Source organism: Mus pahari, chromosome 13 (assembly GCF_900095145.1).
Source record: "Mus pahari chromosome 13, PAHARI_EIJ_v1.1, whole genome shotgun sequence".
Classification (NCBI taxonomy): domain Eukaryota; kingdom Metazoa; phylum Chordata; class Mammalia; order Rodentia; family Muridae; genus Mus; species Mus pahari.
The window spans coordinates 81,076,512-81,094,836 of record NC_034602.1 but is presented as its reverse complement, the minus strand read 5'-3'; the positions used below and the strand labels follow the sequence as shown (position 1 = coordinate 81,094,836).

The 18,325-nt window shown below is 45.2% G+C and overlaps 1 protein-coding gene across 1 annotated transcript in view; it reads left to right on the top strand.

Moving 5' to 3' along the window:
• Positions 1-8,143: 8,143 nt before the first annotated feature.
• Scarb2 (scavenger receptor class B member 2) overlaps positions 8,144-18,325 on the top strand; it is a 55,568-nt gene continuing 45,386 nt past the window's right edge. The window contains exon 1 of the mRNA XM_021210406.2: positions 8,144-8,609. Within this exon, the coding sequence (XP_021066065.1) occupies positions 8,493-8,609 (117 nt within the window). The 5' untranslated portion in view covers positions 8,144-8,492. The remainder of the gene's footprint in view (positions 8,610-18,325) is intronic.

Sequence of the window (18,325 nt, the reverse complement as noted above, 5' to 3'; positions counted from 1 at the left end):
GGATATGCATGTGGACATTCTGTGTTATAAACTTCCATTTCAATTTATGATTTGATTTTCTGTGTGAACCTTTAATGAACATTTTAACATGTGATCATGTATTCTGAATGATGTTTAAGGACTGAGAACAAAGAGAAGAGTTGCCACACCATCTCCAGTAGGATCTGTGTGACAAGTTCCACAGACTGAGGCGATTGACCTCAAAGGGGAGAGGCCTCCTGGAACTGGTTGTGGAACTCTTCGCCAGAGAAAAAATATTGAACCGTAGTTCTCATGGCAATCTACCCATTTTGTTTTCTCTTATTCCTTTTCTTATTTACATATTCCTGGTATTTTAAAGATCTATTTATTTATTTTATGTAAGTACATTGTAGCTGTCTTCAGACACCCCAGAAGAGGGCCTCAGATCTCATTATGGATGGTTGTGAGCCACCATGTAGTTGCTGGGATTTGAACTCAGGACCTTCAGAAGAGCAGTCAGTGTTCTTACCCACTGAGGCATCTCACCAGTCCATAGGCCAAGATCTTAATCGAGAATAATGGGTAAGAAACCATCCCTTGAGATGGGGTCACTAACATGACCTTATCCCCAGGGAAACCAACGCTTTACTTTTTAAATCATTTACAAAACTATTATGATAGATAAAAATTCTCCCAACAATAAAGTTTCATATGGCTACACATGTATCACGGAGGTGGGTTTTGGTATATGGTAAAGAAAGCCTTAATTAGAAAGAATTAAAATAGTTTAAATTTACACATTGAAGATTTATAAAAAATCAGGCATTAGATGTTAAATAATAATTGACCATGGGGCTGGAGAGTTAGTTGAGCAGTTAAGAGCACTGACCGATAAAGATTTATTAAGCTGCTCCTGAAAATATGCCACTAGCCTTGGATGACAGCCCCACTGAATACAACCTTTTAGAATTGTTATATTTTGATGATTTATAATGATGTTACCTGTTCTGTTTGTGCTTGTTTCACTGGATGCAGTTTCTAAGAGATATTTTTGTGCTTTACTGTGCCAAATGATTTTTATTGGTATTTGTGATTGTTTCACTGGATATAGTTTCTACGAGATGTAACGTTTGGTTTTTTAATATATAAAAAACCTGCTTGAGAGCTGCAAAATACACTCAGATTTTGCAGCTCTCAAGCAGGGGATTTTATACATTAAAATTCAAACTACCTCTGTGTTTGTTTCTGTTTGTCATCACCGAATCCTTACCCACCTAGCTTCGAGGACCCTCATTTCAGGGACCCCCATACCTGACTGGAGTGGTCGGTGGCAAAGAGTCAAAACTGGGGGACGGGAGTGAGAGGAATGGCAGTGAGAAGAACTGAGCTGAGGAGAAGTTTTTAGACAGAACACTTTTTAGATTAGAAGAAGAATGCAGAGTGGAATAACTTAGAAATCATGGGTAACATAAAATACTAAGAGAAAAATGTGCAGAATGCAGAGGGAAAGAGTCAAAAAGAAGATGTCGCAGAGAACAAAAGGAAGAGGCAGGCTTCTCCTTACCATGGGACAGAACAGGTAATATGTAATAAAGATTTCTTTCTCTGTGTAATAAAGATTGGATCACATTTTTCATTCAGAATGAGTGAGTTCTTTCTGCACCAGTGCTTGGTCTTTTGCTCCATATACATATGTAAGTATGGATGTGTGTGTAAGTATGTAATTGTGAGAATGCATGCAAGCTGGGCCCAACTGGGTTGAATGAAAATGAATAAATGAGCATGAGTGAAGCTGAATATGAATTTATGTGAGATTATGCATATTCGCTTATGTAAAAGTTTTTCCTTCTGCGAGTGTTATTCTCTTCTCCTGGCTCAATAGAAGTTCATTTCTCCAAACTTCCCCCTAGCCCAATAAGCAAGAGGCATCAGGACAATAGGGGAAAGGCCCTAGCAATGAATCCTTTACTTAATCTGCTGTTTTAGGATGAGGGGCTAAGTGCCAGAGACTGCGGTTTCTGGCCTCAGAGGAACAGCATAGTAACTTAGACTTATATAAATAAACTTTTTATTATACAGCAACCCTAAATTTTTCATAAGATAAAGTCTTACCCTCTGCCTACGCTCTTCTTCCTTTGCTGCCTCAAGAAGAACTGACAAGAAAGAAGAAACAACTCACGCTGGGGCTGGCCCCCAGAAGATGGCGGGGGTCCCCTAGCCTAGGTCACAAAGATGATAATGGAGAAGCCACAAAGAAGCAATAGGAGCAAAAATATCTCCTCTGCCCTGGCATGGAATATGTGTGGAAAAAAAAATCAAAACCAAAAACACAGTGGCAAATGAACTTGGCTCCAAGGAATTGTACCTTGTGTCCACAAAGAAAGTTTGTGGTTTTGGTTTTCAAATATGTTTACATTTATTTATTTTATGTGTATGAATGTCTTTGCCTAAATGCATGTCTGTGCACCACTTGAATGCCTGGTGCTCTCAAAGGTAAGAAGGGGGCATCAGATCCCCTGGCACAGGATTTAGGGATGATGGTGAGCTGCCATGTGAGTGTAGGGAATCAAACCTGGGTCCTCTACAAAAGCAGCAAGTACACTTAACCAATGAGCCATCACTCCAGGCCCCACAAAAGAAGTTTATAATATCCCAGTTTGGGTCTATTGGCAAGGGGGCAGGGGAGGAGAAAATAGATTTTCCTATGGATCTTGGGTTGCTCAGAGCAGTAGACACATCACAGATATTTATAAACAATGTATTTAAATTACTAAGTGTTTCAGCTAGGGTTTTACTCTTATAAGGACAACATTTAACTGGGGTTGACTTACAGTTTCAGAGGTTCAGTCCATTATCATTAGGGCGAGAGCATGGCAGTGCTCAGGCAGTCATGGTGCAGGAGGAGCTGAGAGTTCAACATCATGTTTAGAAGGCAAACAGGAAACAAATGGCTCCCATGTGGTTAGGAGGAAGGTCTCGTTGGCCACCCCCACAGTGACACACTCCCTCCAACAGGGCCACACCCATTCCAACAAGGCCACACTTCCTAATAGTTCCACTGCTTGAGCCAAGCATATCCGAAGCGCCACACTAAGGTATGATAGCACATCCTTAAGTTAAACAATAGGAAAAGACAGTAGGAAATACCTTGGCCCTGAATTTATCACAAGCTAAGTCAGTCCCCGGGCTGTTTGTGTTCTCTTTAGGCTCTTGAAATATTAAAATAATTAAAAATGACAAAACATGGTATTTCAATTATTTTAAAAAATTTTATTTAATATTTGGTACCACATTCTCTCTGCATGTTTGTCTGCAGGCCAGAAGAGATCATTACATCAGAGCATCAGATCTCATTACAGATGGTTGTGAGCCACCATGGGAATTGAACTCAAGACCTCTGGAAGAACAGTCAGTGCTTTTTTTTGTTGTTTTTTTTTGTTTGTTTGTTTTTGTTTTTGTTTTTCGAGACAGGGTTTCTCTGTTTAGCCCAGGCTGTCCTGGAACTCACTTTGTAGACCAGGCTGGCCTCGAACTCAGAAATCTGCCTGCCTCTGCCTCCCGAGTGCTGGGATTAAAAGTGTGCACCACCACACGCGGCTCAGTCAGTGCTCTTAACTTCTGAACCATCTCTCCAGCCTAGTATTTCAATTTTTAAGGAGTGTGTGTGTGTGTGTGTGTGTGTGTCTGCTTAGACTGCAAGGTAGTTTTCCTCTTCTATCATCAGTCTCAGGGATCAAACTCAGGTCAGTAGGTTTCCATAGCAATCATTTTTACCTGCTGGGCCAGTTCACTGAATCCATGGTGTTTTTCATACTTTATGGTACAACAAGTCATCCCAAATTTAGTAACTTAATACAAAGTCACTTATCTATTTACTATTCTTCATTGGGCAGAGCTCTACAGGGTGGCTGGGCACCTCTCATGGGAAATTGTGCTGGGGCTGTGACATCCATGATGGCCTCTAATTCTCCAGGGTCACATGATGTCTCACCATTCAGTAGTCTAAACAAGTTTCTGCCATGGCAGTTGGACCCCAAAGAAGGTAGTGGAGCTCGTTCCCACCAGGTCTAACAGTGCCAGAACTGTGTTGGCTATCAGACTCTGCTGGTAAAGGCAGGCCAAGATGCCAGACCATCTCATGGGGGAGAAAGTTAAACTCCTTTTGATGAGACAATGAGCAGGAATCTTCATAAAGACTGACTGGAAGTTCCACGGGGTTATTTAAGAGGGTGTTGCTTTGCTGGGTGTAGCTCTGTGGTTCAGTGAGGCCTGGGGTATATAATAAATGCTTACAGTAAACACATGCCTCCTTTCAACAGAAAGATAGACAGCGACTACGTGACTAACCCTGAGTGCTACCTCAATCTTTTCAATTTAACATGGAACCTGAAAGGTGCAAGGATCTTCAGTTCCAAGATAGTCGGGGTGATCCGGCAAGTTACAGACCAGTCTAGGTCACATCTGATACCCTGCCCTGCCCCCCACCCCATCCCCCAAAGTTAAAATAGTAATTGAAAGAGTTTTCTTCCCACTCTCACTACCATTCCTGCCTAACCATCTCTTCTTGGAGTCTGGGGAGAAGATTCTTCGCTTCTGAGTCCCGAATTGTGGGACATCAAGAAGCACTAGTGGTTATTCATTCTTAAGTGTCCTTGCTCTCCTTGGATAGTTTTCTGACTTTACGTACGGAGAGGTCCCGACAGCCTGCCTATCAGAAGGGTGCTGACCTAGACCCAAGCACCTGCCTTTCCTGGGGCCCTTTGTCTGCATGCTTGGAGACGAGGGTGGTGTCCCATCTGCAGGTGATGTAATTCTATGGCAATTAAAATAATAGCTTCATTAGTGGTACAGGCGAATCCATTGACCAGAAATGAGGAAGTCCCAAGGAGTATTGAGAAACTGATTCGAATCTGGCCAAAAGTTCACTGCCACGTGGTAAATAAGGAACAGAACAGAAGGCCAGGTTGTGCCAGAACTGGTGTAAAATGGAAATCACCATTATTTTGGGAACACATGTTGCTTTTAAAAACCTGTTGATATCTTCTGTAATTTGGACATTCTTCTTCTGTCATTGTGCTCAGTACATTTTAAAAATGCTGATCTGGCCAGCTGTGCTAAGAGGAAGCAAGAATGATTTTTTTTCTAGCCAGCGATTTAAAGGGGAAGTAGACAGAAGAAATAGCAAAAGAGCCTCATTGGGAAGGCAAACAGAGGACAAATGAGCAGGAAGCCCTTGTGTGGACACTAAGATGCTCTCAAAGCTGCCTCTATCTCTCCATCTCCAGTCTGTCGCTATTCCAGTGACTCAGATAAAGATAAGAAGGGACCTCAAGCGTATGACACCATTGTGTACAGCTGTGATCTCAACACTGGGAAAACCGAGACAGGAAGATCAGGACTCTGAGACCGACTGGGGCTACACAGTAAGAGCCTCTCAAACAGCAAACACAAACAAAGCCAAGTGGGCCTTAATGTTCTAGGTGTGGTGGCTCATAACTATAATCCCAACTCCCAGGAGACTAAGATAGGGTAGGGTTGGGGGGTAGGATAGTTACAGTAAATTCAAGGCCACCAGCTGACACATCAGCATGGATGGGAGGAATCTCACAAGGTCCTAACCCTAGACAAAGAGCTAGAGGCAATTAGTGACTGAAGAGAGTCATTAGTTCCCCAGGGATGATGGCACTAAATGGTTATCTAATACCATGTGGTCAGTCCTATAAGCAATGTTAAATGGACTCTGGGTTGTGTTTATATGGTTATTCACATATATATGATAGTAATTTTAAAAGGCCATGACTTTGGGGAGGGGCGCAGGAGGGGTTAAGAGAGAAGAGTGAGAGAAATGATATAATATTACACACATCTATGAACTAGAAGGAGCTGTGCTGGAATTAGGGATCAGGGCTGGAATGGGTGGTAGCTGTCTATGGAGTTTGTATTCTGGCATCAACCAGCCAATGGTATCTGATTTAGAAGTCAGAGGTGGGGACAGGAGTCCAATGAGCAACCTGTGAGTGACAAGCATCGAAGGTTACTTAGAAAAGCCTTTCCCTAGTTAATGAATGAAAAGACACTGGGATTGCAGTAAAAGCCCAACCCCTGCTTGAAAATGGGGGCCTAGCATGTCCCCTGAAACAGACTGGGGCACCGGGCAGAGCAGCTGATAGGTAGAAGCAGGAGCCTCAGAAGTTCAAGGTCATCCTTCTACATTTGAGTTCCAGGCCCGTCCAGAATACAGGAGATGGTCTCTTTCAGAGAATCTGAAGCAGCTGTTTCAAGATGCTGTAATTTCTGTCATATTCTATTGGTCTAACAAATCGCTATATTCACCATAAATCAAAGGTTTAGCTGGGCAGTGGTGGTGCATGCCTTTAATCCCAGCACTTGGGAGGCAGAGGCAGGTGGATTTCTGAGTACGAGGGCAGCCTGGTCTACAGAGTGAGTTCCAGGACAGCCAGGGCTATACAGAGAAACCCTGTCTCGAAAAAAAAAGGGGGGGGGAGAAAAGAAAAAAAAGGAAAGCCCTGGGTTTGATTCCCCCAGCACATCAGAAACCCATATTGTTAGCACTGGACAAGTAGAAGCAAGACCACAAGTTAATCATCTTCCTATATAGCAAGATGGAGGCTAGGCTAGGGCACATGAAGCTCTGTCTTAAAATTGAAAAAAAAATAGATAAAGGAAAAAACAGCAGAGTAAAAACTGAAAGAAAGGGAGAGGGAGAGGGAGAGGGAGAGGGAGAGAGGTGCATGGAACGTTGTACATCGTGGTGCGGAGCCTAGTGCGCACCACGATGTACAACGTCCACAAGCAGAAAGAGCTGGATTGGGGAAAGAGGGGAGTTGGGAAGGGGAAGGGGAAGGGGAGAGGGAGGGGGAGAGAGGGAGAGGAAGCAGAGAGAGAAATCTGTGTAGGTGCAACTGTCCTGAGTCTTACTAACTATGAAGTACACCAGCAACAGTGTAACTTTCATCTAAATTCTTTTTTTTTTCATTCCTTCTTTTGTGTGCTTCTATTTTGATTGTTTTCTTTCCTCTTTTGAGACAAGGTCTCCCTCTATGGTACAGGCTGCCTCCAGTGTCACGATTATTTGAGTGTTTTCCATCATGGTGGGCTGAATCCTTAATGATAAGGACACTGGACTGGCCAAGAAAATGTCCGTTCAGATCTTCCCCTGCAGATGGCATTAGTGACTGATGTGCCTCTCAGCTGTTGAACACGACTGAAATCTATCCCTCGGTATTTAACCCCAAGCTGGTAAAGACTAACTTCTCAAGGTTGCTCCCAGTCCGCTGATTAAGCACAACAGGGATATTTAAGGCAGGTCTACATTTGAGATATGTCAGAATTTGGGGACATGCCAGTTTGCCTCAAGGACTGCTCTCTCCCCACGGCTTTGCTGAACTTGTAGTAAGTGTAGGTATTTCTTTGCGCCCAGCCTTCCCTACTTGCCTCTTCCCATTAACAAAATCACACCCACATCCCCCATATCCCCACTCCAGTTCCTCTTACAACCTGTACAGCACTTCTCTATGCTTCATAATAGGGCTGCCGCGTGTTTGTGTTTGTGTGTCTCTGTGTGTGTGCCAGTCATGGAACTAACCCTTATTCAACTGATGATGACAAAGTAGACAATAAACACCTGCTCCACTAGACTTGCTTCTGTTAACGCCCTTTATCAGGACACAGAGCCTTTCAAAATCTGATCTCCGAGGGCTTGGCACCACAAACCCTACAGCATAAGGCCCAGACTACTCAACAGTTAACTCCCTTGCATTCCGTTTAGGCAAACGCCTCCTCCTCACTTTCTTGAGAACACACTCTGATTTATTCCTGAAGACCTAGTTCAACCCAACAAGGCAAATGTCTCTGCTGGCACAAATCCGCAGGCACGTCGTAAAAGCATTTGTTACATTGTAGTTAAATCTTCCCAGTAATCCGAGAAATCCTCTGGAACAAGGGAAACCGCGCGTCCAGCCGGAGTTCCCCATTCTTGGCCCACGGTGGGCCCTCAGCAGAGATCTGAAGGAGAAAGAAAGCGGCTGAGCGAACAGGGAAGGGCGATTTCAGTTCCCTGGATGACCGCGCCGCCTGCAGGGAGAGGATGCAGGCGCAGCGCCCGCCGAATCGCAGGGGCCGCTGCAGGGCACATGACTGAAGGCCTCCGCCCGGCCCCTCCCGCTTCCCGGCGCAGTCGCCAGCCGTCACCATCACCGCCGCCGCGGCTTGCTGGCGAGCCCCACCGGCCCGCGTCACCGCTCTGCGCGCTCCCTGCACCTCCCCGGCTGCAGCAGTCCGAGAAAGCGAAAGCCAGGCGGCCCCGGCACTCGCGATCGCGCCGGCTCTGTTGCTCAGCCCGGTGCCTACTCCAGGGCTGTACGCACCGCGCCGGCGGCGGCTGAACCCGCACGGAGAGGGTGCGGGAGCCGCGGGGCCACGGGGCTTTGGGCGGCTGCTGCTCGGCCTTGGGGGAGGCTTGTTCCAGCTCGCCGTTCCGTCCCGGGCCTGGCCGGTGAGCCGCGCGCAGTATGGGCAGATGCTGCTTCTACACGGCGGGGACGCTGTCTCTGCTGCTGCTGGTGACCAGCGTCACGCTGCTAGTGGCTCGAGTCTTTCAGAAGGCGGTAGACCAGACTATCGAGAAGGTGAGGCAGGCTAGGGTGTGTGTGTGTGTGTGTGTGTGTGTGTGTGTGTGTGTGTTGGTGTCTTTCCAGGCCACCCTCACCCTCCCGTTGCGGACCCTGTGTGGGGATAGTTGCGTTGGCGCCGAGCCTGCAGAACACTGTGGAGACTTGAGGTGACTCTTCCCTTTAAATAACCTGTTTCCGTCTTATCCTTAGCAATTGTCCGCACCCCTCTACGCACCCGGTCTATGTTGAGCCCTGTTTCCCTCGCACTTGACAAAGAAATAGAAATGCGTAAAAGCACCGCAGAAGAGGCAGGCTTTGTAGAGCCTTGCCCGCGCGGCCTTTGAAACAGAGTGAGCCTGAGGATGAGAAGTGGGTGAGAGGTCTATTGTGTTCTTGCCTTCCTGGGCAGGACAGGGCAGGACAGGGCAGGGCAGGGCAAGGCAAGGCAGGGCAGATAGCAAGCAGGCTAGGCTTTAGGAATGGGTGACATTTTATCCATTGCAGTTAGTGCTTAGCAGCTCTGTGTCTTGCAGACAGCCTCGTCTCTGTTTCATACTTGCGCTCATCAGCCGTTACTTGGGTAATTAAAAAATTGGGTAATTACAGAATTTGGGAACCTGTCTCCCAGGGTGGATGACCGGGGCCTGAAAAGTGGTCATGTGGAAGACTTCTCCATCCTGGGGCCGCCCGGGTCATTTCTTTCTTTTACCCTTTCACCCACATTCACCAAACACGGTGGAAAGAGGAACAGGAGAGAGTTAGTAGGATCACCATTTCCTTTAAAACTAAAGAGCTAAATAGATGAGTCGCCGGAGTACCCTTTCTCATCAGCATCATACTTACGCATAATGTCTCGCTGATCGCTGTTGCTGTCGCCCAGGTACAAAAGCTTAGGCTTGAGAGTCTGCTCGGAGTCACTGTATTCCAGATTAATAAGATTAGTTGCCTTATCCCAAATGCCAATAGATGAAGTCCCTAAATAGAGATTCCCGGTAGTAACCAGTTACTCGGAGTCTGGCAATTAAGGATTTTTTTTTTTTTAAGTGTCAAGGCAAAGCCTTATGCAAGTCTTAATGAGATGGCATTGCTAAGAGAAGACCACGCCTACTGTGTGAGCTTCTCAAAGACCATTGTGGCCCTGATTGAGTGTGTTCAAGGAGAAAAACAAACCCTTTCTCTCCTCCCCACATCCAAATTCAAGGCTAGTCTTAAACTCTTTCTTTGGTAGCTTGAGTAAGGAATACAACGGTCAGAATATGATTTGTGGATCTGCTTGTGTGTGTGTGTGTGTGTGTGTGTGTGTGCCTGTGTCTGTGTGTTTTCGGGGGATCTGGTAAGATAAAGGTTTCTCCTAGCACCTCAGCCATAAACACCGATTCTTGTGAATTCGTTTTTTATTCAGGGAGGGGTATCTATCTGGGAAGTATCGTCCCAGGACCCAAGTTTCTGTTGGTCACAAGTGCTTTTCTTCCCGGGAAGAACATGACTTGTGTTGTTATAGCACAACACCGGAGACTTACAGAACTGCCGGGCCTGAGCTGCAGAGTGGTGCACCACGTGATGTCTGATAGGAAGGAAATAGGTTCATTTCAGCAGATGGAATGGGGATGCTTGTAAGTGAACCAGAGGCTACCAGTGTGCACTTTCCTGGGAAACCAGTAGGGTTATCCCAAACAGAGGGAAAGACCAAGGGGGACTTTACCGATGAGAAGGGCAGGGAATGAATGTTGGCTCCACACTCCCGATGAGAAGCCAGGTGCTACTTGTGGGATCTTTTAGTTTTCCTTTTGAGATAGAGTGTCATTATGTAGCCCAGGCTGGTCCTTGAACACACAGCTCTTGTCTCAGGCTCCCAGGGGCTAGGACTGATCACAAGCATGTACCGTGACACCTGGCTCTGTCATCTTTTTTTTTTTTCCCAAGGAAGGGTATGCTTTCCCTCCTGGGCTATCGTCAGCGTTTAATGAAATGATAGCCATTTTGTTTTTATTAGAAGCCAGTGAGTCTGAGAGCAGGAGTCAGACATCATGTGTTCAGATCCTAAATGTACCGCTCTGCAGCTTCAACTTTGAACAAGTTACTTAACTTCTCTAAGCCCCGATTTCTTTTCGTGTGGAAGTGGGAATGGGGAGTGTGAGCCTCCGCCGCCTTCTTAGCCACTCAGTTGTGTTTCCATGAAGCTCCTGGGCTTTGGGTCTCATGCTGGCACAGGTCCTTCCAAAGCCCTGTGTTTCATTTTATGCCCAAGTTTCCTCTCCTACAAAGGCCCCTTCAAATCACAGAAGCTTCAGGATCCATAAATCCTGTATCTGTGGGCTAAGCATAAATTTCACACTTACAACAGCACACAGGACTGGGTGATCAGTATGTGACATCCATCATTATTTCCAGTAGTAGTTATATGGGGTAGTTCATTCATACGTTGACTTTAATGTGATCCACATTGTGATATAATCTACGCCAATACTGCCAGGTCTCACTGTTTTCCACTGAAGACTGTGCCTCAACTTGTGTAACATCAAAAATAGGAGTAGGGAAAAGGTTAATGTTCAGATGCTCAGGTTTGGCCAATTTCAGGGAAGTTTGGTAAGATAATTGCTATGCAAATTGATCCCAGAGATAATTTAGTAAAATAAAGTGCTTGCCACACAAGCACGGGGACCTGAGATTAGATCCCCTGAACCTGCATAAGAAGCTGGATGAGGCAGCATGCACCTGTGACCCCAGCACTCTGGAGGCAGAGACAGGAGGATCTCTGGGACTTCTGGCCAGCAAGCCTGCCAATGGCGAGTTCTAGAGTCAGTGAAAGACCCTGTCTCAAATAAATAAACAAGCAAATGAGATGTCCTTGAAGAAGACACTCAATATTGACCTCTGGAGTCCACATGCATGTGGACACATGTGCACATGTAGTCACACATATAGCCACATCACCCATATGCACACGTCAAAAACAATAACAGAAAGGAAGAAAGAAAACACAGCTCTAGAGTGACAAAGTGAACTGATGGGAGACTTTTATTTTGGCAGGTAAATATAGTGGATACTTTTATTTTGGCAGGGTTAGGGTTAGTGGCCAGAGTGGTTATTGGAACCAAATGTCCCAGCTGCCTGCTACTTGCCATGACCAAAATTTAGACACAAGCATTGGTAGGAAAATAATCAAGTTTATTCAAAGTCAGCCTTGAAGATATTAGTAGGGCTAGCTTCCCAACTGCCTGCCTTGGGGGTCGTTTATGGGAGATGTGAGGTATAGAAGGGAAATCGAGGCTACAGCTGGGCAGGGTCTTAGAAGGCAGAACTTCATGATGACAGATTAGATTTTTCTCTTTCTTTCTTTCTTTCTTTCTTTCTTTCTTTCTTTCTTTCTTTCTTTCTTTCTTTCTTCTTCTTTTTTTTTAAGACAGGGTCTCACTCTGTAGCCCTGGATGGCCTGGAATTCATAGAGATCTGCCTCGGCCTCCCACATGTTGGCATTAAATGCAGGCATTTGCAGGCCACCACCCAGGCTGGATCTTGAATCTTGACTCCTGCTGCTAATCTAAAGAAAGATCTAGCAGTTAATCATCTTAACCATACAGATGGGTGCCAGATTAGAGTCTCCTGGGAAGAGAGGACCCTCAGCATAGGAAGTGTCTCAGATTGGCGCGTGAGTGGGCTGGGGTTGTGTAGGAAAGGTTGCTGAGCGGGCCAGGGAGCGCATCAACAAGCTGTGTTCCCCATGGTCTCTGCTTCAGTTTCTGCTCCAGGTTCCTGCCTTTTCTTCCCCCAGCTTCCCTCAGTGAGGCACTGTAATGTGGAAACATAAGCCAAATAACTATTCTTTGTGCATCTTGCTTTTGGTCAGAGATTTATGACAGTGACAGAAAAGTAACAGGAACAATGAGTTCCTTCAACCAAATGATTACAGAGGCTGGGAAGGCGAAAGTCAGGACAATTTCAAAGAAGCTGCTGGTACTGGACCCAGGCGTACTGGTTCCCACTAATGACGGCCTCATCCTGGGAAAGCCGTGTTGTCCTTGGTTTGGTTCTCATTTGCAGAGGTGTGGACGCACCTTGCTCCTCTTCAGCGCTTCTCTCTCTCTCTCTCTCTCTCTCTCTCTCTCTCTCACACACACACACACACACACACACACACACACGCGCATACACACCATTCCTGTTGGTACTAAGACATCAACAACACCTCCTTTGGTAAGCATTTGAGGCTTTCTGAAGATAGATTTGCACAGCTAGGCCTAGCAGACTGCTTCCCACTGTGAGGTGATTGTGATGCTGGTGTGATGCTTGTACAATGTAACCAGAATCTGAGAGGTCGAAGAAGCAGGAAGACCAGAGTTTGGGATTATCCCCATCCACATAGAGAGTTCCAACATGGCAGGAGTGGAGTGACACCTTGTCTCAAAAAATAAACACACAAGCAAACCACCCCACCCCCCAGAGCCTGGAAGGAGGAGGTTCGGGGTTGTCTTTATTCCATAGCCCAGCCCATCACTTTTATACCTAATACAGTGTCTCCTACATTGTAGGTACATACTAATTTAATCTTTTCTGGGAAGCAAACCCTCACAGTGGGAAGCAGTCTGCTAGGCCTAGCTGTGCAAATCTATCTTCAGAAAGCCTCAAATGCATGCCAAAGAAGGTGTTGTTGATGTCTTAGTACCGCCAGGAATGGTGTGTGTGTCCCTGTACATGCTGAACAAGCTATGTCTGAGCTGCACCTCCAGCAACTATGTAATCTCCAAGGATTTTTCTTGCGACTTGACCTTAGTCCCCTAGTTATTTCCATTCAGAGTTACGAATTAGTGCTTGCTGTGTCTCCAAAACCCCGAGCTGGGGCTCTGCTGCTATGACTCAGTAGTGGACTGCTTGACTGCCGTGATAAATGTCCTATGTTTAATCCTTCGGATCAGGAAGGAGGAGAGAGATCATGACTTAGTGCTTAGAGCTACAACTCTAACAGTAAACAAGACAGAGTGTTCGCCAAAAGCCAAGACGTCTTACACTCTTCATCTAAGGTTTTTGATAAAAAAACAAACCAAAACAAAACAACCTCCTCCTCCTCCCCAGACGTTAGAGATCATCTTATTTGTTATTCTCCTTTCAGGAAACAGGCATAGGATGCTAAGTGACTTATGGAAAGGCCAGGGGAGCAGTAGGCTTGCGGGCTTGGTCACCTGATGCTGAACCTGTTTTCCTACCTTAGGGCTGATGGCATCTCAGTTCCCAGGATTGCCTTGCCCTGCCCGGTTGTATGTGTGTGTACTTGCTGGTATAAGGGTGAGCAGCCTCTCCATCCAGGAGACTGCTGGTTTGGATAATGAATACTGTGGCCACCTCTCACCTGAGACCCAGGCCATCTGGTCTTCCCTTAATTCTATTGTCTGTGACGTCTTAGCATGGGAAGGGGCCCAGACTTTAAGGAGCACAGACCCCCTTCATGCAAGAGGACTGTTTTTTCTTTCCTTCTTTTCTTTTCTTTTCTTTTCTTTTCTTTTCTTTTCTTTTCTTTTCTTTTCTTTTCTTTTCTTTTCTTTTCTTCCTTCCTTCCTTCTTTTCTCTTCTCTCTCTCTCCCTCCCCCCTCTTTCTTTCTTTCTTTCTTTCTTTCTTTCTTTCTTTCTTTCTTTCTTTCTTTCTTTCTTTCTTTCTTTCTTTCTTTCTTTCTTGCTGGAAGGGGAAGCTCTTGAGTTAGAAATGGCCCTGTCAGGCCTCCTGAGAGTATGATACAAACTGGATAGTCAGCAGGAACCCAGCTTCCTTTGCTTACACATCTAGCCCTGGTTGTTTACTGCCCTGGGGCTTCCCCACCACTGTGTGGCTCCAGCTGCTGTCCTCAGGAAATGCTGGCTTCTTAGTTTCTCCTTTGCAAGTTGCTAACAGTGGTGTGGTTGGCTCTCCACCCCGGTAGGACTCAGAGAGTTATAAGCAGGCATGTGAATAAGTTCCTTAAAGGATTCTTGACTCCTAAGCAGCCTTCTCTTCAGACTATTCAAAACATGATCTTGTCACATGAGACTCCTATATGCTTCCTTCAACCTCGTCAGTCTGAGCTGACAGAAAGTGTCCTCACAACTACCAGTTATGACAGTGGAATAGACCAGGAGTTGTCAGCGCTGTCCCCAGACTCTGGGGCAGTGGTTCTCAACCTTCCTAATGCTGCAACCCCTTCCTAATGCTCAACCTTCCCCAGACCATACAGTTATTTTTTGTTGTTGTTGCTACTTCTTATATAATTTTGCTACTGTTATGAATCATAATGTGAATATCTGATATGTAGAATATCTGATACGTGACCCCCAAAGGGGTTGAGACCCACAGGTTGAGAACTACTGCTCTAGGGGAATACAGCATTTATTGTGGAGGCGTAGAGATGCCAGACTCATTAGCTGGGGATAGTGATGATTTTAGCCCATCTTCATTCCTTGACATGAGAGTTCTGGCTGAGGACATTATTACTAATACCGCCATTATCCAGTACATTTACAGGAAAAGACAGAGGCGTAGGAAGGTTCTTGGCAGCCACTTGATTTACTGTTCAGTAAATGCGACATTTCCCTCTGTCAGGCCACAGCCAAAGGGCCATCTGGTCTGCCAGACATCTGCTTGCTTTGCAGAGAAGTGTCAGCCGGCAGGAGTAAGCTTATTAGTGAAAAGATGCACTGCTGGCCAAGGGAGTAGACACGTGTGGCCCGTATCATCAGATCCATCACACCTTGCAGGACTAAGAGAGGGGCTGCTTTTAATCAAAGTTAATAACCAGTCAGAAGCAACCAAAGAAAAATAAACTCTGCCCTGGGTTCTAACTCTTAACGTACTCTCTTATTTTTGTGAGACAGACTCTCCTGTAGACCAGCTGGCCTTGAACTCTCAAGGTAGGGGAGGAGGATGACCTCACACTCTACTACCTGATCTTCCTGCCTCCTGGTCTCAAGCACTGGCCACCCCCAGCAGTTTGCTTTCTCTTTCCAAAAGTGCTTTCAGGATACACTTTGTCCTCCATTGTCTAGTGAGTGTTAGAGGAATGTGTACTGCTTGTGAGGCAGAAAGCATGCTAGGCAGAGAGCTACACATATGTAAACAAGACAGGTGGGGGCCGGGGCGGAGAATTCCCTGTCCTTAGAAAACTGTAATCAAATTCAAACTTCTGCTGGCCTCTTTCTACTCTTAAAGCTGTTAAGGACGCCAGAGAACTTGTGTACTTTTGTTTCTCTGGGCTGTACGTCATGATGCTTACAGTAGGAGAATTAAAACCAAAGCTAGAGATGAGTATGACGACCCCAGTTCAAATCCCAAGAACTGAGGTAAAAGCTAGGGGAGGTAATGCAATGCCTGATGGGATCTGTAATCCCAGTGTTCCTTCAGCAAGGTGAGGGGTGGACACAGGGGAATCCACGGAGACTCGACAGCCAGATAGCTGGGTGTGTGCAGTCTGGAAACAAACAACAAAGAGACCCTGTCTCAAGCTAGATAGAAGGCAAGGACTGTCACCTGAGGCATGTATTAGCCCATATTCATGTATACACACACACACACACAATATATATATATATATATATATATATATATATATATATATATAACATCATATACTATATACATATATATTACATAGTATATAATTAATATGTTAATAATCTATTAAATTATATATATTGTGTATATATATTCATATGCAAAAAATAAAATAAAATTTTAACAATTTGAGAGAATACACCAACACATCCATACTTAAGCAGAGCAAGGACATCTTCATAGGTCAGGTAAACTTTACTTTGTAGTCACAAAGCCAGAGAGGAAAAGGAGGAAACGATGTATGACTATTGTTATTAAAATTACTTTTGATTTTGTGGCGTGCCTGAGAGGCTCTCAGGATCTTCTAGGGGTCCAGAGAACATGTTCATCCAGTTTTAACTAAATTAATAATGCTGACTTTCTAGGATTATTTACATAGATTATTAACATTAATTACATTATACATGTTATAATAATATATTATATACAACACATGAATCTTTTTTGGGGGGTTGTTTTGTTTTGTTTTGTTGTTTGTTTTTTTCGAGACAGGGTTTCTCATTATAGCCCTGGCTGTCCTGGAACTCACTTTGTAGACCAGGCTAGCCTCGAACTCAGAAATCCGCCTGCCTCTGCTTCCCGAGTGCTGGGAATAAAGGCATGTGCCACCACTCCCGGCACATGTATCTTTTCTTATTGTAACATGTACAATGTATAGTTATAACAATTATAATCTATATCTATGTTTTTTTTCTGCAAGACCTATCTGGAAACTCTATTACTAATATTTTCAAAGCAGTCAGAATTTGTTTAGTGTGCTGTGTTACTGTGTCTTTCTTGTGTGCCCATGAGTTCAGTGTCAAGACAGAGGTTTGCGACGGATGGGTGATGAATGCCTTGTAATCCCAGGACTTGGAAAGCTTAGGCAGGAGAATTGAGGCCAGCATGGGCTGCAGAGTAAGTTGCAGGCTAGCCTGGGCGAAATGGTACTCTATCTCAATAGGGGGAAAAAAAAAAAAAAAAAAAAAAAAAAGCAAACAGAAGCCCAAGTTTGGGGCCATTGAAGATTCAGGATCTGGGAATCTCTTGTTTTTTAATGTGTTCTTCAATAAGTTGAGGAGAACATTGGTCTCTTTATAACTTGGGGATGTCCTTCTCTGGCATCAGCCCCACAGAGTTTTCAATTTGTAGCACACAATTTTGTATTCTAAGCTAGCTTGCAAGTCTTTTTTAAAAGGTAAGAATCCTGTCATACTGGTCCAGGGTATAGCTCAGTGGAAGGGCACCCATGAGACCCTAGATTTAGTCCCTAGTACCATAAAAAAAGAGGGAAGAGGAGGGAAGGAAAGAAAAGAAAAGAGGAAGGAAGGGATGAACAAGATGTTCAGTAAAAGCCTTTGCATGGATGGAAGGTTTGATGGGTACAAATTCTGTCTTTGGAAGAGTTTGTTTGCTTCGTTGTGTGGCTTTCCGTTGGCTCTCGCCCTGTAGAACAAGTCGTCACATACTTACCCCTGGAATGGTTTATCCCTTTAAAATCTAGAAACTTGGGCCAGAGAGATTGCTGAGAGGGTCAAGGTGTTTGTTGTGCAAGCTGGTTGATCCAGTTTCAACACCCTGAACCATGGGAAGGTAGGAGACCAGCATCAACTCTGTAAAGTTGTCCTTTGACTTCCACAGGCATGTCCTAGCACATGCTCCCTGCCCCATCATGTGCATGCACAACAAACAAACAAACAGACAAACAAATAAGTAGAGTAAAATTTGGATATGTTATCTAGTGATGCAGGTTTCTGGTACATGTCAGTGCTGTGCTCTGTGAGCCCCACTGAGTTCTGGGTAGTAGCAGCCAACAGAGCAGGCCCAGGGCCATCCCTGCTGTGTAGCCTCAGGCCCAGCCCTGCTCTGTTAGCCCATTTGAGCTGCTTTCTTACACCACCAGGCTTCCTTCTGAACAACAATACATTTCTCACAGTTCTGAGGGTTGGGAGAGTCAAGGCCCTGACAGATTCAGCACCTGAATAAAGAAACAGTGGGATGTGTAAGGGATTATTTGGAAATGGTAGATTGAGGCTGCAGACTATCAGGATAGGGAGGGCCTGGGAGGAAGAACAGCTGTGCACCACAGCCTGAGGGTAGTGACGGTCACACTGCAGCCACAGCCAGGGTGTAGAGAGATTACCTTAGGTCTCAGTCTCCCTCCTCCTTCATATCCTGG